The sequence below is a fragment of the Pseudopodoces humilis genome, chromosome 19 (assembly GCF_049639895.1).
Source record: "Pseudopodoces humilis isolate 2021_Gansu_Grassland_sample_001 chromosome 19, ASM4963989v1, whole genome shotgun sequence".
In the NCBI taxonomy this organism is placed as follows: Eukaryota; Metazoa; Chordata; class Aves; order Passeriformes; family Paridae; genus Pseudopodoces; species Pseudopodoces humilis.
In genome coordinates this window covers 3,235,043-3,255,300 of record NC_142218.1, presented here as the reverse complement: position 1 = coordinate 3,255,300, position 20,258 = coordinate 3,235,043, and the positions used below count along the sequence as shown (strand labels likewise).

General features: G+C 56.2%; 2 protein-coding genes across 4 annotated transcripts in view; one reads left to right on the top strand and one right to left on the bottom strand.

Annotated features, from left to right (window-relative positions):
- The window catches only part of ACSS2 (acyl-CoA synthetase short chain family member 2), a 29,547-nt gene extending 27,328 nt beyond the window's left edge, over window positions 1–2,219 (top strand). For all 3 annotated transcript variants that reach the window (XM_088064487.1, XM_005524891.3, XM_014254230.2), the window contains one exon: window positions 483–2,219. In XM_088064487.1, the coding sequence (XP_087920613.1) occupies window positions 483–610 (128 nt within the window). In that variant the 3' untranslated portion in view covers window positions 611–2,219. The remainder of the gene's footprint in view (window positions 1–482) is intronic.
- Window positions 2,220–2,643: 424 nt separating this feature from the next.
- On the bottom strand, window positions 2,644–13,034 carry GSS (glutathione synthetase). Its single transcript, XM_005524640.3, has 13 exons — window positions 12,937–13,034; window positions 12,489–12,624; window positions 11,248–11,393; window positions 9,949–10,024; window positions 9,049–9,188; window positions 8,840–8,956; window positions 8,626–8,706; window positions 8,272–8,349; window positions 6,730–6,796; window positions 5,943–6,137; window positions 5,488–5,569; window positions 4,957–5,146; window positions 2,644–4,281 (listed from the first exon to the last, which is right to left on the bottom strand). The coding sequence occupies exons 2-13, from the start codon at window positions 12,615–12,617 to the stop codon at window positions 4,158–4,160; spliced, it is 1,425 nt and encodes a 474-aa protein (XP_005524697.2). The 5' UTR covers window positions 12,618–12,624; window positions 12,937–13,034; the 3' UTR covers window positions 2,644–4,157.
- Window positions 13,035–20,258: the final 7,224 nt, after the last annotated feature.

The window sequence follows — 20,258 nt, the reverse complement described above, 5'->3', positions numbered from 1 at the left end:
TGGGGAGTTCTGGACACTTCCTACCAGTGGAAGTTGATCAGCCTGCACTGCTTTGTCCAGGACTGCTCAGATTAGGGGAGGTGCAAGCTCAGGGTGAGCAGCATGCACAGGTCTGGTACTTCCCACTTCTGCAGAGGATGCTGAAGAGATCCTGACTCCTGGGGAGAGGGACTTGTTATATGGACAGATAATGATGGACAAGGAGTGATGGCTTTAAATTGGTGGATGGCAGACAAAGAAGGAATTGTTCCCTGTGAAGGTGGGGAGGCCTTGGCACAGGGTGCCCAGAGAAGCTGTGGCTGCCCCTGGATCCCTGAAATATCCAAGGCCAGGTTGGCCAGGGCTTGGAGCAGCCTGGGATGGTGGAAGAGGTGCCCTTGTGCATGGCAGGGGGTTGGAAAGAGATGATCTTTAAGGTCCCTTCCAACCCAGACCATTCTGGGATTCTGACCCCTGCTTCCCTTTCTTGGCTGTCATTACAGGAAAGATCACCAGACGGATATTAAGGAAGATTGCCAAAAATGACCAAGATCTGGGGGACATCTCCACCTTGGCAGACCCGGGCATCATCAAACACCTTTTCAATGGCAGATGTGACACTAACCAGTAGCAGCAGGACGTGTCCCTGCTGAGCAGAACAGTGGCAGTGGCACCTGGTGCACAGGTCCCTCCAACAGCCACTGCCTGCCCGGGGAGGAAACCTTCACCTGTTGAATTGAATGTACCAATCGTAGGAACGAGGAGAGTCTGGCTCTGGAGAGGCAGTGTCCATGCCCTGGATGAGGTGTCTGTCGTGTTCCAGATGGATGTCACACATCTGAGGGTCGGCCTGGTGCACAGAGAGACTCATCCTCCTCCCTTTTCAGCACCTCGTTCTTGATTTTAATTTAATTTGGGGGTGGGGGGTGGCGGGGGGGAAGAGGGTGTTAATTTACTTTATGTCCTGGAGGGGCCCTGGCACCTTGTGCACAGTGGGAAGGAGCTTTGGGGGTTGGAGGGGAAGTGGTGCTGGAGTTAATGCAGGCAGGCCTGGGAGGGGCATCCACCACTGCCCACGGGGCAGCTGAGCTTCCTTCTGTCCTCGGAGTGCTGCAAGCCGCAGGAGCACTGCAGCAGCCACATCATCACTGCATCCTGCATCCACAGCTTCCCAGAGCCTCCAGGGCAGTGGGGCAAGGCTCCAGGGAGTTCTGGGCTTTAAACAGGTTTTTTTGGGCAATCTGCTACCAAGATTTGCTGCTTCCCCACTGTGTTGTGCCAGCTGGTACGTTGTCCCTAGTCCAGGGTCCTTCACTGGCCAAGGACACTGCAGGGAGCCAGGAAGGGAAAGGCCTTGGTGTGACATGTCCCATGGAGCCCTGGTTCCTCCAGCCCTGCCGCCACCAGCTCACAGCTGAACCAGAGCTGGAGCAGCTGGATGCTCCTTTTGTGTCCTGGGGGAGGACTGGGAGCTGTGACACCAAAGGATGGAGGGGAAGTGGAGCCAGGCAGAGGCACCTTCCCCATGGCACCATGACCACTGCTACAGCAGAGAAACCAAGGCAGGCAGGGCTGTGGGAGCCCTACACATCTCCTCATCAGGAAAAAATGGTGGGAGATGTTTAAAGTTAATGTTTGCTTAAATCTGACATGGCTTAAGGATGATCAGAGCTAAAGGCCCCCAAACCTTTTCCCCAAGAGCCTGACCACCACCAGGGTCCTGCCAAAGCCATCCTTCCTCCAGTGAAGGACATTTAACTTCAGCCAGAGCTGAGCTGGGACTGATACCTCCTTTGCAATGTCTCTGTGAAACCTGCATGTGAACTGTTTGATTTTGCACTTAAACCAAAGGAGAATTGGGCTTTAAAACTTGCTGCAACAGTTGTTTTGGGGAGTGCCAGTGGACAGAGATTACCTGCAACCTGAGCTGACTTGGGGCTGGAAAGGAGGGGCAGCTGCCTCGGGGTTGGGGTGCTCTGGTGGGCTGTTGGCCAAGTCCCAAATCTCACTTGTTACCTGCTGCTCTCACTGGCACAGCACCTGTGTCACCTGTAACCTCGGTGCCTGCCTGCATCCCATGTGTCCCCACAGCTCTGAACCACTGGATTGTGCCACCTTGGTGACAAGGATTCCTACATCATCGTTCCTCCTGTTACTCTTTGTCAGCTATGTCATTTTGGCTGGAAAACAGCAAGAATTTAATGCAAAATGGAATAAAATTCAAGAAAATAAAATGGAAATAGGTGTGGAGTGTGTGTGGGTGGGAGGTGCTTGTGTGCTGTTGAGTCCAGGGTGCTCAGTGCAGTTGGCCTGGCCATGCCAGAACCCAGGATTGGCTTTTGGGATGGAGAGGGGCAGGTTCCTGCCAGCATGATGTTTTTCCATGGACTGGGATTTACTGTGCTGGCTCTGCCTCAGTTTCTCCCTGGGCTCCAACCAGTGCTGCTCCAAGGCCCATGGAAAGCACAAGATGGTGTGACACCGCCCTCCTCATGCAGCACTGGTGCCAGGGAGCTGGGTGAGGAGGTTCAGGGCTGTCAGCACAGCTCAGGGCTGCCTCACCTCCACCCTGGGCCTGGTCCCCTTCCAGACACAGCCATGGATCTCTGCACACCTGGCCAGGTGTGCCCCTGGGCTCACACAAACCTGGCACAAACGGCACAGTCAGATTGCACATTCCTTTTAATCTCTGGCTTGGGGTAATCAATCCCCCAACAAAACACCCAGGAATCCCAGTTTCAGTCACACTTGAAGAATGGAGCAGTTTCCCAGGTGACTGGTGATTGATGCCGCAGCAGCAGAGCCAGCAGGGCTGTCACTCAGCACATCCATTCTGCAGGAATTCTGCCTTTGTGCTGCTTCTGGCACTCAGCACATCCATTCTGCAGGAATTCTGCTTTTTGTGCTGGTTCTGCCACTCAGCACATCCATTCTGCAGGAATTCTGCTTTTGTGCTGGTTCTGTGTAACTGACAGGGCTGGGCTGAGGCTGCCTGGGCTCTTCACTGCCAGAAAGGTGCAGCTTTTAGGGCTGATGAGGAAAAGGGGCTGGAGGAAGAGGCAGAAGACCTTGAGCAGGAGAGCCCACACTCCTCCACTGCTGTGCTGTTCCCACTGATCCGTGAAACCCAGAGGGAGCCACATCTCCCCACCTGCTGGTGCTGGTCCCAGAGTAAGGTGCTTGGAGCTGGGGCTGTGCTGCTCAGCCTCCCCTGCCATTCCTTTGCTTCCTCACCACAGAGCTCCCAGTCTCAGCAGGACCATTCCCAAGGCTGGTGCTCCCTGACAGGAAGACACTCAGTGGTTTGCAGTGGGATGCACTGGCACAAACCCAGGGTGATTTGGCATTTATCAACACACAGGAGGTTCCAGTTCACTGCTGCCATGGGAGCTGCCTCCATTTCTGAGGGATTCTCACACCAGCCTGTGGAGATTTGTTGGACAGGGCTGCAGGAGGCAGCAGGAGCCTGCCCTGGACCCTGCACTGCTGCCTGCCCTGTGTGGCACAGAAGCATTGTTTGGGATGAGCACCCAGTCCAATAAAACAGGACTTGGGCAAAGCAAAAGGAAGCAAGAGGCCCTTGGGCAGATTACCCAGAGCAGCTGTGCCTGGTGCAGGAACCCTGAGGATCCTCAGGGACAGGGGAAAAGAAAAATCAGGACAGCAGCAGCACAGGAAGGAGGGCTGGAGGGGCCATGGTGAGTGGAGCTGGGCTCTCCTCTTTCAGCTGGTGAGCACTGAGGCACTGGATGAAGATGAAGGCTGATACTTGCCCACCCACCTTTCTCCTCTCATTCCTTAGGCTGTGTGTATGTCTAGAGATCACGCAGCATCAAGGAGCAGCACAAAGGCCTGGTGTGGCACTTTGACCCTTTTGCTCTGTGTCCCCCTGCCCCCAGGCCAGGCCCCAAGGAAACATCCCCAAGAACCCTGCAGTCCTGGGAGTCACAGCTGGGCTGTGCCCAGGGCAGGGCCCCCTGAGCAGGCAGAGCAAGGGAATTCTTCCTGGAGGAAGAATCACCAGAAGAAGCTGGGGCTGGCACCTTTGAGCAGTTGCATCACACAGTCCCTCCTCACAGCCTCCAGCATGTCAGACCTCAGCAAGCGCACCCTAAGGAGAAATCCCTGGGGCAGATCAGCTCTTCAGGCAGCAGAGAGGAGGGTGGGGCCGTGGCTCCTCACACCAGGTACGGTGTGTCCAGCACAGCCACCCCGGCTGCCACGCCGCCGTCCGCGTGCTCGATGGCCTTGGTGCGCAGGAGGTGACCGGCGGCCTGGTTCAGCACCAGCTCCTGGCCCTGCCTGCAAAGGAGAGGCAAACTGAGCCCTGCAGAGCACAGAGCTCGTGGCATTTCTCTGGGGCAGCAGGATGCACCTTCCCTGTCAGCACACAGGGCAGGGCAGAGCCCCAGGGCTAACAGTGGGGCCCTGCAGTGGTGGCTGCACTGGCCCTCCTGCAAATGGGCAGTGCCAGGGGCTGAACGCTGCCAGAGCACCTCTGTTCCCAAAACTGTGTGAAAAGGACTTTCATTTATACCCTAGGGGAACATGGCCTATGAGGGTTTTAAACAAAAGCAGCTCCTCTAAGGGTTGAACAGGCATTAGGCCTTCAGGTATTTCAGAGATCACCAGGGCTTCAGAAAAGCCACACATGTGGCTGCATCCAGAAGCCAAGAAGTGCTCCCAGAAATGAGGGATGAGACACATCAATCCCAAGATCTCATTACACCACTAAGTGCCAGCACGAGCCCTGTGGTTTTCCAGCAGCTCGTTTGGCAGCAGGTTCAGAGCAGCAGCTCAGCGTGTGCACACGTACTCAGAGCTGCTGCCAGGGGCACAGACTGAACGGTCACATCTGTCCCCTGCACCTGCACGTCCTCAGACATCTGTCCTGTGGCTGTGCTTGGGCAGCACAGAGGGCAAAACACTCCTGCATCAGGTGCAGGGAACTCCCTGGAACACAAGCACATTCCTCACCTCACATAGACACCAAAGATCCCGAGCTCAGAGATGCACTTGGACATCTGGAGGGGACTGTGAGCCCTCAGCAAGTAATTTAGTGCTGGCTGGGGTTTGATCTTATCCATCAAGATGTAGGAGGTTCTCTCAGGGCTGTCTTTGATCTTCTCCAGAACCTCCCTGAGCTCTTCACCATAGAGGTTGTTCCCTGGCAAACAAAACCAGCACATCAAGCCCTCCCAGGACAGCAGAAGCCTCTGGCCCCAGCTATGTGGCCCTGGCAGCCCAAATGACCCAGCCTTTGTCTCCCCAGGTGCTGCCTGGGCTCTCCACACCCAGCACCAGAGCCTTGGGAGCTCCTCCAGGAGCAGCATTGCCTTAGTGGCAGGACCAATCCCCATGGCCATGAGTAGTCACAAACCACCCTTTATCCCTCAGCACAAGACCAGGAGCTGGTACAGAGCTACTGCCTGTCCCAAATACATCACAAAGCACAATGGAACCCCCAGGGCCCCAGCCCAGCTCACACCTCCACAGCCCAGCTCATACCTCCACCTTCACGCTGAGGCTTCAGCACAAAGCGGTCGGGGTCAGCGATGGCTGTGGCAGCTATTTTGTCACCTTCTTCACCCTGGAAGGAAAGGATGGAAACAGGTGGACATCAGGAATAATTTCTTCATTAACAGGGTGGTTTTACACTGGAATGAGCTGGATGGAATCACCACCCCTGGAGGTGTTCAAGGAATGAGGGGACGTGGCACTCAGTGTCTAATTGGTAATGTGGTGTTTGGTCAAAGACTGGATTATATGATCCTGGAGGGCTTTTCCAACCCAAATGATGCCTTTTGCCAACACCAAAGCATCAGGGAGCAGCAGGCGCTCCTCAGCAGATCCCTCTGAGCAGAGGCATCAAATTCCCCAAGGACCACAACAAAGCCCTCTCTTCTCAAGGAAAGGGCACAGGTGTGCACGTCCATTCCCTCTCCAGCCCCGCTCCCACTCACCTGGTCCAGGGAGTAGAGTCCTGCAAAGGTGGCTCTGATGCGAGCGATGGCCTCGGGGCGGCCGGGCAGCAGCTTCTCCAGCGTCCCCGGCCTGCTGAGCTCCTGCTGCACCTTCTTGGTGCCCGCCAGCTGCGTGGCGATGTCGGGACACTTCACTGCCCGGGACCTCTCCAGCAGCAGCCGCGCCTCCCAGTTCTGAGGCAGAGAAGGAGCAACCACCCCGTGGGGATTAAAAAAACACACAAAAGGTTTGCTCTGCTCTTTTCCGTGCAGTTATCGACATATGGTTTGTCTCCTCCCTGCCTGCTGGCAGGGACAGGGGGTGGGAGTAGCACTCCGGAGAAAAGCAGACATGAATTTCCCACCACCTCTGGGAGCAGCACGGTCAAACGAACCCACTGCCTGCTCCTTCCCCAGCTTGGGCAGTGCTGCCACCTCCAGACAGCAGCTAGGTCTGCTCGGTGCTATTATTACCTGCAGCCCGATCCTGCTGAGAGCACAGATCTGCAGACCAAGTCTGAAACCTTTAAGCAGGTGTTCATACCTGTGTTAACCCCTCTTGTACCGAAGCAATTCAGTGCTGCACTAAGGGATCACCCCCAGGAGAAGAAAGCCACCCATGTTTCTTACTGCAGGGTCACCACCTGATCTCTGAGAGCTTCAGAGCTCTCAGCCACACCAGGCAGGACTGACCCCAACCCGACAGGGCAGCTGCCCCTGGGATTATTTCGAGCTCCCTGGGCAGTGCCCAGCTGCTGGTTTCTGGGGCAGGGAGGGGGGTACTGACCTGCTGGTCGTAGACCTGGGGCACGTAGCCCTCTCTGTAATACACCACCGCAACCTCCTGGCCGTCCCTGGAATGGAAACCGGAATGGAAAGCCAGGCCAGGCCCTGCCCCATCCCAGCACCAAGCGGGGGAAATCACAGCCCCTGCCCCTTCTCCTTGGCCTCTGGCTTTCCTGCTCCTGCCTGGCTCTGCCAGAGCAAGCTGAACACTGCAAGCCCTGGCTCCTCTCCACTGAACCACAGCTTGGCCTGTCCCAAGACACAAGGAGCTGACACGCAGCCTGTGCTCTAACCAAAGACTCAATAATTCTGACACAGCTCAGCAGACAGGTAAGCACTTCATTTTAAACAGCTTTTACCCCACACTGGCCTGGAGGGCTCAGCCTGGAGAAAAGGAGGCTCAGGGGGCCCTTGTGGCTCTGCACAATCCCTGCCAGGAGGGGACAGCCGGGGGGGTCGGGCTCTGCTCCCAGGGAACAGCGACAGGAGGAGAGGGAACGGCCTCAGGCTGGGCCAGGGGAGGTTTAGACTCGAGATTAGGGAAAACCTCTTCAGTGAAAGGGTGGTCAAGAACTAGGACAGGTGGCACAGGGCAGTGGAAGGACTTGAAGATGTGAGGCTGTGGCACCTGGAGGACATGTTCACTGGTGCTGGGTTATAGGTTGGACTCCATCTCAGAGGTCTTTTCCAACCTTAACAGCTCTGTGATTCTGTGATTCTTGAAGCTGGAGGGAACAAGGTTCTGTGGCAATTCAAGGTAGGACTCAACAACCTGAGAGGCACCAAACCAGCCTGCCAGGGCTGGGCTGGCAGCACAGCCCAAACTTTGGCCTCAAAACTGTGCACTTGGTCTGGGAGCTGCTGGCAGGCAGACAGGAGGCATCCAGCAGTGACAGGGGAGGAAGCTCAGGAGGAAACACAACTCTCCCCTCAATTTTCCAGCCATGACAAATATATTCATTAATTAAACACAGCACAGACCCCAAAGGTCAAACCATGATAAAATCAGCCTCACTACAGAAAAATCACTGTCATGAAACCACGTGTTCCCTTAGGCTCATACAGCTCCCAGAACATTACCTGGAAATAGGACAAGCGTCACTCTTGGGACAAACTGGGAGTCTGTGATCCTCCCGTCCTGGTCTCCACAGGGAGCAGGCAAGACACAGTGAGTTCAAACTCGAGAGATCCCCAAAGGACATGGAATGCTTCCTCCTCCAGCACTAACAACCCAGCCCAGCTCCCACTGGCAGAGCAGCACGTGAACAGTAAACAGGAAATGGCTCTGTGGAATAGCCAGGGCTGCTCAGAGCAGACCTTTGTGGAGGAGGTAAAGATCCAACAGAGCAATGAAGGCTGAAGCCTGAAGGAAGGAGGGACTGATGTGTGTCTGTGTGAACACAAAACCACCTCAGCTCCAAGAGGAAGCAGCAGGCTGCAGCTCAGACAGTCACTACTTACACTCAGCTTTGGCTGCAAGCTCCCACTGGCAGCCCCGTGTGCCCCGGAGCCGGCGGGAATGCGCACCTTGGCTCATACTCACACATACAGCCTCCTGCTGGCATCCAGGGAGCCCTGCTCAAACACGTCCCGGAACCGCTTCCTGACCACACCGATATTCCTGCCAAGAGGAGCGTGACAGTCACCAGCCTGGGCACAGGTACTCGTGCAAATCACACGTGGAATCGGTGGCTGCAGCAAGGAGGATCTGTAGGTTCCTTCACAAATAGCTTCAGGCTTTGTGCTATGGAGCCACAGAAATCCTACAGCCCAAAAACCTCCCTGTTTAGGAACCCATCCTATGTTTCCTATGATCTGCCAGCGGTTTGCTCAGCTTTCCATACCAGAAACTGATCCATCTCCTTCCTTTCCCATCCCAGAAAAATTCAAATTTTACCTGTTCCAAAGCTCATTTTCTATACAACGCTGATCGAAAATATTCCTCTGAACTTCTTCCACCAGAAACATCACCACAGCCCTGGAAGAGACACCAAGGACATCATTAAACCCATAAACACTCCACATGCTCCTAGCTGGATCACCAGCTTTCCCTCTCTGTGATTCAGGCTCCCTGCACTGCTCCTGTTCATGTTTTCCTCCTCTGTCCTTACCTTTGGGACCCGTAGAGCTCCCAGGCTTTGGCAATCCCCAAGGCCAGCCCCTTTGCTGGGTTGTTGGGCAGCAGGTGTGACGCCTCCTCCGTCTTTCCCAGCACTTGCAACACCAACCTGTGGAACACAAACGCTGTAAATGCCACGTCCATGCCCAGCTGGAGCAAGGGAGCAGCTTGGAGAGCGCAGGGGCCAGAGGTGCTCCTCACCTGTGGACGTCGGCGGTGCGGGAGGTGAGCCCCGCGAAGCTGGCAGCAATGGTGTTTATCTCTATCTGCCTCAGAGCTGCTGCGCCATCCAGCCCACAGTCAAACATGTAATCCGAGCGGTTGATGCCCAAAAACACAGTCTGGAACACAGGGAGGGGAGCTCCTGTTGCCTTTAACTGCAAATCCTTTGATGACCTTGCTTCAAAATCCTCCCCAGGCAGATCCAGTCAGAGAATCCCAGAATGGTTCGGGTTGGAAGGGACTTTAAAAACCATCTCATCCTGCAGTGGGCAGGGACACCTTCCACTAGACCAAGTTACTCCAAGCCCTGTCCAACCTGGCCTTGACTATTTTCAGGGATGGGACAGCCACAGCCTCTCTGGGCAACCTGTGCCAGCACCTCACCACCTGCACAGTAAATTTCCTAATATCTCATCTAAACCTATTCAGTGTCAGTTTGAAGCCATTGCCTCTTGTCCTGTCACCCTCAGTTTGATAAAAGCCACTGCAGCTCACACACCTGGGTGCTCTGCCCCCTGCCCAGGGCCCACAGCCCTCCCTGAGCTCCAGAGGAGTTCCCAACACTCCTGAGAGTAAAGAAGCTTCTGCAGGGATGGCCTGGCTGGTGCAGCTCCTGCCCACTCTCAGGCTCTCAGAGGACAAACCACATGAAATACTCCTTCTCCAGGCCAGGCTGTTTCCAGCAGCACCAGCCAAAGAGCTCAGCTGTTCAACAGGGCAAGGTCCTGGGCTCGCCAGCTGAGACAAGACATTGCAGCACAGGGAGTGACCAGCCTGGGACAGCTCAGAGTCCACAGTGCCAAAGCTTGCTGCCAGAGCCCAGCCAGCCCCACCACAATGCCAAGGGGCACAGACAACTGGGATCCCCTGCAAAGGTACCTGAGCCAAGCCTTCCTCCAAAACCTGCATGTAGATTCTGAAGAGTCGAGCTGTGAAGTCGTCTACCTTGATGGTGCTAGAGAGAAACACAGACCACGTCAGCCCCCTGCTGCTGTCACAGAGGAACAAGAAAATAATTTCTTCTGCAGAAAAAGCCCTTAACAGGGGCATTCTCCAGCACAAAGAGCAGGGCTGGGGCTCAACCAAGTGCTGTAGCACTGTCAAAAACCTCCCCATGAATGCTCAGTGCAAACACAAACCCAGTTTGCCAAGCACAGCCACTCCACAAAAGGCCCTCCTGTGCAGAGGTGACTCACTGGCAGGGCAGAGATGGGACAAGTAAAGGCAAAGAAATGCAGCAGAATTCTGCAGGTTCAGGGAAGAAACCACAGGTCTCTCTGTGCCTGCACACACAGTTCAGAGAAGCTTCACAAGCTTCATCCAATCCCCCTGTCCTGTCAGGCTCCAAATCCCACACACTGTGGCCCTGCTAGAGTAGATCTGGCTTCTTCTCAGGGCCCCAGATCCCTGAGCAGCACCTCCAGGGAGCTGCCCTGGCACAGGGCAGGCACCTGAGCACAAGCCCCAGGTGCTGCATTCTTTAACCACAGGTACAAACATGTCCCCACAAGCTCTGGCTGCAGCCAGCTCTGCAACAGGCACAAGCATTGGAACAGCTCCAAGGGGTCAGGCTTTAACAAAACAAAAGGATGCTGGAAAACAGCCTCCTCTGCTTTGTCCCAGTGCCAGAGGCAGCAGCATGTGCACAGGCAGCACAGAACAGGCAGTGGGAAGGGAAGAGGGATTTGTGGAAGCATCAGCCCCACAATTATGAGTGACAAAGTCAGGGGTGGTCACTCCAGCCCAGGGCAACAGCCACAGGTAAACTCAGCAGAACCCAGCAGCCAGAGCTGGACAGTCCAGAGCTTGTGGCTGGCAAAGAGGGGATGGGGAGTGTGGAAACAGAACAGACACCTCCTTTTCATCACTGCTCCAGCAGTGGTTAACCAGGTGGTTACTGGACAGACACAGGCAGATGCAGGATAAGACTAAAAGAGACTCCTAAATCCAGGACTCAAAGACTCCAGTGATATGCATTTAAGGCCCAGGGGCCAAAAATATGAATTCACAAGCCTGAAAAAGTGGCAAAGTTGAAGATCATTGCAGGGAATCAGGTCTTGGCCAGATGTCCCATTTTCTGTGGCCCAAGAAGACCTCAGAAAGGTAGGGATGCCAGAAAGGTGATAAAGGCTTTACATTTTAAACATTTAATTAAAATACAACACACAAAAACATTACCTGGCCAGAGTTTGCTCCAGGAATTCTTTGTTCTGACTGACAGCATCCACCAGCAGGTTAAAATCCTGCTGGACAGCGTAGGCTTGTTCAAACAAGGCCCGTGGCACTGCGGACGGGAGCAGCGTGAAGGGCGCGTAATTCACCACCTGCAAGCAGGGATGCAGCACAGCAGTCAGGTCTGGGCAGCTGAAGAGGAGCTGGTGAGGTGCTTCCTCTGCTTGCCTGAAGGCTGAAGGCACCCCCAGCCCTGTGGGCACATAACTTTGCAGGGTTCTGCTTTATGAACTACCTGGGCACTGCTGCTCCAGCGCCTGGGCTGGGCTGAGTGCTTCCCCCTGTGTCCATGTGAACTGGACAGCACTGCCTCCAGAACTTCTCAGGGGCAAAGAAAAAGATCAATTTGCCAGTCCTGGGTTCTGGCTGTCAGATACTTGTTTTGATCCCTGCTCAGTGACTCCAGAGCCTTGGCTCATCCCACATCTCAGGCACGGGGTCACACTCAAATTCCATATATTACATATATTACACTGTAGAGAAGTTTCCAATTCCCCTGGATTTGTACATGAAACAAGGGACACTGGCAGTGTGTTTGGTGTCTCCCTCAAGGCTCCCTCTTCCTCTCACCCTTTGAGATCGCTCAGAGCCCTGACCTGACATCAAGGAGCAGTGCTGTGGTGAAGACCTCTCTCCTTGTACCCCTTGTGCCAGCTGCCTGCTCGCCCCCAGGCTCCTCAGGGACCTTCCCCAATGGTGCCCCACCCCTCCTGCACAGGGGTATTCTTCCCCTGAGACCCCTCATGCCATTCTGCTCCAACAGACTGAGCCCTCCCACCCCAGCCATTCACCAGGGATCGCCCAGAGGCAAATCTCACCCACCAGCCACCTCCACCCGTGTCACCCCACCCCAGCTATGGGACAAATGCTGACTGTAGCTGGGAACATGCCAAAAGCAGAGGCCCCTCCGTGAGGCTCTCCTCTGGTTCAAAGGTTCATATGGGTGATGAGAGGCTGGGAAAGGGATTAACTCCTAGCACCACAACAGGCAACTTCCTAAACCGCCCCAGATCCATCCCTCTCCTTGGAAAAAGGAGTCTGTACGGCAGGGCTGTCCCATCGGGATGGGCTGTGAGCCGCAGCCCCAGCGAAGGGACAGCGCAGGTTGTCCCTCGAGGAGCCGCTCCCGGCGAAGGGCTCAGGGACCCCCGGCACGGCAGCGGCTCCTCCCCGCGCTGTGCACTCACATCCGAGGCGTGGGGCTGCTCCCCGGTCCGCACCAGCACCCCCGCCAGCAGCGCCGCGTCCACCGCCACCGCCGCCGCGTCCCGCACGGCCACCGCGTCCCGCAGCACGTCCTGCCAGCCCGCGGCCATGGCAGCGCTGCGGCACAGCACAGCGAGGGGTCAGCAGCGCCCGACCACAGCCCCAGCCGGGCCCGCCGGGCACCAGCCCCTGTCCCCTGACCCCCGCTCCCTGTCCCCCAACCCCCGCTCCCTTTCCCCAAAACCCCGCTCCCTGTCCCCAACCCCTGTACCCTGACCCCCGCTCCCTGTCCCCTCGCCGGTCTCCGGCCCCCAGCCCTGACCCCCGGCCCCTCTCTGGTACCCGCTCCCCGCTTCCCGAGCCGCAGCCTTTGGCACACCGCTGACCCCCGAGCCCTGTGTCCCTCTCCGGCCCCAGCTCCCCACAGACCCCCGGTCCTTCCCGGCGCGCCCGTTCCGCCGCCCGGATCCGCTCCGGCCGCTCGGTGCGGACACTGCGGACCGCCCCGTGATTGGCCGGGCTGCGCCCGTCGCCCCGCCCTCTAGGCAGATTGGCAGCTGAACAAACCAATCAGCTTAGGGAAAACTCCGCTCGTGCGCGATACCGCGAGCCGGGGGCGGGAGGGGGAGGAGCCGCGTTGGGAGCGCTCAGCGCGCACGCGCCAGGCTGTGTCACGGGGCGCGTGACGTCATGTCGCGATATCGAGAGGGCGACTGGAACCGTGGGGCTGCTCGCCCGCGTCTGGGGCTGCAGCTCGTGGGATCCGATCGCTGCATGCACGGGCTGCGGGGGGCCCAGAGCGATGGCAATGGCTGGCGCAGAGCTCGCTGAGGCCCTTTCCAGCTTCAGCGATCCGCACTTCCCTGAGGGCACCTTCCCCTGCCGGGGCTGCGTTATCTGCTGCCCTCCCGGGAGCTGAAATTCACCCCTGGCAGGCAGGGCAGCACGCAGGAAGTGCAGGCCTGCCTTAGAAAGTGAAAGGAATTTGAAACCTCTTCATGTTTCCCGTTTCTTACCCTCTTCCTCACCCACACGGCTTTGCTGCGCTGCAGGCAGGGCCTGGGAAGGGGCTGAGCGAGGGAACCTCAGCCCATCCCTGATGTCCCTGGAGCTGGGGAGCGCTCCCGGGTGTCCCCAGGGCATGTTCCTGATGGCCAGGGCAGGGAGGTGCTCCCAGCTTCTGCCCTGGGAGAAAACAGGCCGAGATTTTCCTGGCCCTGTGTCTGGATGTGCGCTGCCGCGGTTCCTCAGGGGACAGGATTGCTCTCTGTCCTCCTGTCACACAGAGCCAAGTGTGGGCCTCCTCACCTGGGGACACCTGGGAAAGGGCAGATCTCAGAACCCTTTCATGTACTTGTAGAATGTTCATTTCCCGGCAACAGGGCTTGAAATGACAGTGTGGGAAATCGAGAGGCTTCATTTTCTATTAGGAACATGCAAAATTTAGATGTAAATAAACCCAAGCAGGTCCTTTCTACTTTTTTGTTTCAATATACAAAGGAACTATCAGTCCTAACTTTGAGTAGGTGTAATGAAAAGGAACAACCCTCTGTTGGTACCTCCAACACAACAGTGTAAAAATAAACAAGATTTGTTGTCATCACAAGGCAAACATTTGTGTATCTACTGAAATAACAGCATGACCTGAACATTTTCACAGCTCATTTAGGACAGAACTGGGAGGCTCCAACCAAAGCAGCAGGGCTGGAGTTGGTTTGTGACCTGTGCTAGGAACATTTGAAGCCACGGATGGCTGCTGAGGAGATGGGCTGTGTTGTTCACGTGCAGCCAAGAGAGCAAGAGCTGGACACCAGGCTCACATCTGCATCCCAACAGGAGCCAGCCCTGTGCCCTGGCACCCAGAGCCCCCCGTGTGCCAGGCTCACCCGCAGCGTGGGCAGCCAGGGGACCCTGACTCTCTCCCCCACCTCGGCACACCCCTCTGCAGGGCTGCCTGCAGCTCTGGGGGCCCAGCACGACGTGGAACTTTGGAGCTCCAGAGGAGGCCACAAAGTTCCTGAGGGGAGCTTCCCTATGGGGAAAGGCTGAGAAACTTGGGGCTGTTGAGGCTGGAGAAGGTTGTGTGGAGAGCTCCCAGCACCTTCCCAATGTGTGAGAGGGCTACAGGGAAGTGGGAGAGGAATCTTTGCCAGGAACTGCAGTGACAGGACAAGGGGGAATGGGATCAAACTGAGAGAGAGTAGGTTCAGATTTGATGATGGGAGGAAATAGTTTCCTGTGAGGCTGCTGGGCCCTGGCACAGGCTGTGGATGCCCCGTCCCTGGGAACATTCAAGGCCAGCTTTGGTGGGGCCTGAGCAACCTGGTCTGGTGGGAGGTTGCTCAGGTTGGAATGAGATGATCTTTAGGACCCTTCCAAGTGAAATCATTCAAGGATTTGATCATTCTACGATCCCTATCCACCACTGCGGAGCAGCCCTGGAATTCTGGTGGTATCACAGCTCTCAGAGTGCTCCAGATGGCACTGCCAGCAGCTGGAAATGAGCACAGCATGCCCTTCACCTGCTACCAGTGCTCACTTGTCACCTGCTCCCTGATATGCCCATCAGTCCTGAGCTGTTCCTGCCTTCTGGAATTTTCCTGCTGTCTGGACTGAAGCACAAGTCCCAGCAGGATGTGCACTCCTGTCTCAGTGAAGGTACAGTGCCATTCCAGGGAGGGGGGCACCCCTGACTGCCCAGGCAGGCTGGAGCTCTGTGGGGATGGGGTGGGACAGGGACCCCACAGTGAGGTTGGGCTGCCTCACAGAGTCTGACAGAGATCAAGAAGAAATAGAAGTAGATATGGTGGTAGATGATGAAGAAATGATGGAGGTGGATGTTGAAGAGTTTGTTGAGGAGCTGGAGGTTGATATGGAGGATGACTTGAGGAGATGGAAATGGTGAACAAGTCGAGGAGGAGGCCATGATCCTGGGATGAAGACCGAGCCCAGCAGCAGGACAGGCAGGTGCTGGCCATGCCCTGCCCACAGGCAGAGTGCGTCCCCTGCTGCCAGGCTGGGGCTGGGCTGGGTGGCCCCGCTCAGGGACACGGTGCTGCCCAGGGGGTCCTTGGATTGTGGTGGCACAAGCACCACCCCTGTCCTGCCCTGCACTTGCTTTGTTCCACGCAAGCCCCGTCCCAGCGCCTGGGGCCCGGCTCCCAGCCCCAGCTGGGCTCAGTGCTGGTGGCAGAGTCCCACTGTGCCAGTGTGTGCCAACCTGGGGGCACAGGGAACAGCCCTCAGGGCTGGGCTGGAGGGGCCATGATGCCTCCTTCTCTTGCAGGAATAACAGAGATTATGGCTGCAGAAATCTTTGTTTTGTACACATGTTTTATATGTTGTTCTTTGATAGCTTCCTGTAAATACGTTTACTAGATTCCAGGTGTTCTATAGGGCCCTTATACTGTAAATATATTTCTGAGGCTGTTGATTTTATATATGTCCTTTAGTCTGTAAATATGTCTGTTATGTTACTGTTTTTAGATAGATCTTTAAATATTTTTATGGATTCTTGCTATAAAAATTCTTACATTGTACATACTTTCCATAGTTTATTATTGTTTCTGCTGTTGTGTAAATAAATTGTCCTTGTTTGTCACAGGCTGTCTGTCTTTGCATTTGCTTTGGGCACAGGCAGCATTTGCACAGCTGTGGTTTCCCCTTGCCCTGGGTTCCTGAGGCTGGAGGTCCCTGGGGGTGCTGGCACAGCCACCCTGGGGCTGGGTCCCCGTGCACAGGAGGGAACCACTGGTGGCACTCCCGGCACTGGGCACCGCTCGTGTTCCTGGGCTGCTGCAGAGCGGTGTCCCCAAGAGCAAAGCTGTCACCAGCAGAGAGGGGGCTCTGACAGGAGCAGCCCCTGCAGCAATGCAAAGCAGGCAGGAAACCTTCTGCCACCCTTCCTGCTGCAGCCACAGGGACTCCTGGGCTGAGAGCTGGCATCAAGCTACAGGGATGCAAAATCCACATTCAGGCTCTGAAGGCCTTTATGGCCTTGGGAATTGCTGGAGCCAGCATCTGGGGAGCAGCTTTTGCAGCTGCAGGGGCTGATATTAAGGGCTTGGAGCCCCCAAAAGCTCTGGCCCTCCTCTGCTTTGCATTGCCCCGTGCTCAGATTGTTCAGGAGACAAAAGCCAAGCGAGGGGATCCTGCCCTGCTTGCGTTTCTGCTGCTGGGACACGGGCTGAGACATCACAACTCTGGGAGCAGTGATGTTACAGGAGTCCTGGGACCACTTCCATTAGGGCCTGGAATGATGGAATTCTGGAATGGTTTGGCTTGGGTGGGACCCTATAGGTCCTCTTGTTCAGCCCTGAGCAACCTCCCACCTCACCAGGTTGCTCAGGGCCCTGTTCAGCCTGGCCTTTAATGCCTCTCTGCACAGCCTGGCCAGGGCCTCACCCCCCTCACACCAAAGAATATTTTCCTAACATCAAATCCACTCCTATTCTCCATTGGAACCCATTTCCCCTTGTCCTGTCACTACAGTTCCTGACAAAGAGTCACTCTCCCACTTCTCTGTAGCCCCTTCACACCCTGGAAAGGTGCTGCTCTTGCTCTCTTGGCTGCACGTGAGCATCACAGCCCCGTCTCCTCAGCAGCCATCCGTGGCTTCAAATGTTCCTAGCGCAGGGCACAAATCAACTGCAGCCCTGCTGCTTTGGTTGGAGCCTCCCAGTTGTATCCTAAATGAGCTGCAGAAATGCTCAGGTGCTTCTGTGACTCCAGTGGATACACAAATGGTTGGCCTGGGATAACAACAGCCCTGCTTTCTACTGCCACTGTTGTGTTGGAGGTACCAACACTGCCTTGTTCCATTTTATTGCAGTGTCCTAGGCTGGACACCAGGCACGCTGGTGCCGAGGCAGTGAGATAATGCTTCAGCTATGCAAAAAGCTGGATGCAGAAAGAATTAGTGACTTTGTAAAAGGGTACGTGAATGAAGAATTTTTTGGAAATCAGCAAATTTAGCATGTGATTATAAAATAGGTTGCAATATGAAGGTTAGGAAAGTATAATGTGAACATTAAGTTAAAAAAATGTATAAAAGGTAGTACTGTGTGAAGAATGGAGGAGTGAGTTTGTGCTGAAGCTATGCCACTCACTCCCAGCATCAAATAAATAAATACCTGCTCTATAGGCCTTTATACAATGGAGTACTGTTTTCTTGCCCAGCTTTAGGGCATCAGCACCATGATCAGAGACACAGACCAGCTTCTGTTCCCACAGTTATCCCCAGTTATCCCTATCCTCTGCACTTCCCCAGGTGTCTGCCTCGATGTTCACTGGGGACCTCCCTGTTTGTGGCCGTCCATTGCCGTGCTCAGCAGGCAGCCAGCTGTGTTTGCACATGAGCTGCCACAGGCAGACACACAGCAACTGCAGCAGAGGCTGGGCCAATTCTTTTTCTTCCAAAATGCAAGAAAGACAGAAAGGCACAAGGATACATGGCAGCATCTCTGTGGAGTCTCTTTGTCCAGCAAAATTCAGTAGCTTTTGGTGTTTTTGTGCTACTGCTAGTCCCTTCCATGAAAAACAACGTTCCAGGAAGGAGCAACATCATCTGACACATCCCAAGTGTTGCAACCAGTTGTTGCAGGTGCTCTGGCCAACAATCCCTGTAGGATGGAGCACAGCCCCCAATGCACGTTGGCTTTGGCTGCCCTCTGGCACAGAAGCCCCCCCAGGGCACAGGTCTCTGGGGCAGGAGATGGGCACCAGCGCTGCCAGGGCTCAGGGGGTGGCAGGCCTGCTTTGGCAGGATTCTGACACCCCTGCTGATTTCAGTGGGGTCAGAGCAGCACTCGGGCCCTGGCCCACACGTTCCTGGTCTGTGTCACACCGCCACGTTTAGGATGGCCACCAGGTGGGACATGTCCCAAGGAGGCCGTGACGGCTTCTGTGGAGGGCCCCGCGCCCTTCCCGCCACGGCTGCCTTGGCAGCCCAGGGGGCTCCTTCTGCTGCCCTGAGCCCACAGAGCAGGGCAGCCTTTGCTGATGGTTTGAGCTGTTCCTAAAGATCCTGTTGGGCTGTCTGAGACACTTGGGCCAAGGCATTGCTTCCAAGCTGGGCCACTTTGGGGGGGATGGGTGTGGCCCCAGGGCAGGGGGCAGCGTGTGCAACGGCCCTTGGTGACACGGTGCAGCATGGTAACCGTGGAATGGAACGGGACAGGGTGTCCAAGGGCCCTTTGTGACATGGGGTGACATTAGTGTTGGCGGTGACACAGCCACACCACAGTGCCTGGTGCACGTGACAGGGCAGGACGGGACAGAGTGGTGCTGTGAGGAGCCCCCGCACGGCGCACTCATTCCTTGCTGACCCAGAGCCTTTCTGAGGCGTTACTCCTGCAGGTCACCTCGAGGCCAGACCACAGCACTCGGTGACCTGCAGCCTTCCCGAGGCTTCACTTCTGGTGAGGTGAAGCACCGCACTTCTCAGGTGTGCTCGAGGCCAGACCGTGGCATTTCCTCACCGCGGTCCTTGACGACGAGTCTCCTGTCCTTGTGCCACGAGCCCCTGAGACCCAAGTGCAGGACTGGCTGTCCTGCAGCCTTGCCAAGACTTCACTCCTGCAGGTGCCTTCCAGGCACGGCTGCAGGACTTACCGACTTGGACCTTTTCTGAGCCATCTCTGCTGCAAGTAGCCATGAATCCAGGCAGTGATGTTGAGCAGAGACCTCCAAGTGTCCCCAGGGTGACCTGGGTGAAGGAGGAGAAAGAAGGCCCTGGGACTGCCCCAGCACAGCAGCCTGGAGAGCTGGAGCAATTCCAGCCACCGCAGGAGGGTGAGCGGCAGACCTGGGCCACAGGGCTGGTGCCTGCAGCCAGCTTGGCCTGGCCCCATCCCATCCCATCCCATCCCATCCCATCCCATCCCATCCCATCCCATCCCATCCCATCCCATCCCATCCCATCCCATCCCATCCCATCCCCTGGGGACACGCCCATGGACAGGACAGAAGTGGGGCTGGGGCAGACACCCTGGAGCTGTACTCTGTGCCCTGGGGCATCCCGGGGCTGTCCCTGCCTGGGGAGTGCAGGGCTGGGCTGTGTTCTCCGGCCTCTCCCGCAGCCCCTCAGCTCAAGCTGCGCTCGCTCTTTGCCAGGAGCAGCCATGGAGCGCACTCGAGAGCAGGAACGCAGCCGTGGCCTCTTCCGCACGACAGCGCAGGTACCTGCAGCCATCCCCACCTGGGCTGGGCCTGCTGGCCCTGCTCAGCCCAGCACCACGCTTGGAGCACTCCATGCAACGTCCCTCATTTCTTGCCCTTCTGCTGCAGATGATTTGCAAATTCATGAAGAGAATTCGGGAGGAAGAGACCAGTGCCATGGGCACTATGGTCAGAGCATACTCTCCCATCTTCAAAACCAAGATCAGTGCTGCCCTGCTGGACATGCTTGTGGAGGAGGGTCCTTCCAGTCCAAAGCAAGTAAGCAGCCTGTGGCCTGGCTTCGATCCTCCCAGGAATTGCTTGGCCACGCCTGCTGCTCACTGCGAGCCTTTGAGGCCGTGGCAGTGTGGTGGGAAGGGAAGCACTTCTCTGGGAAGCTGGGCACATTACTCCTGCTGGCAGCTTTCCAAGTTTCCCTGTGCCTTCTCCAGGTGCTCCCCATGGTGAGGTACATCCACCAGTGGCTCAAGGCTAATGAGTTTCCTGAGTACAATCTGTACAGGCCCCTTCTGGATCTGACAGAGGCACAGCCTGCTGACGTGGTGATGGCTCTCCTGCGTGTGGCCCCATCG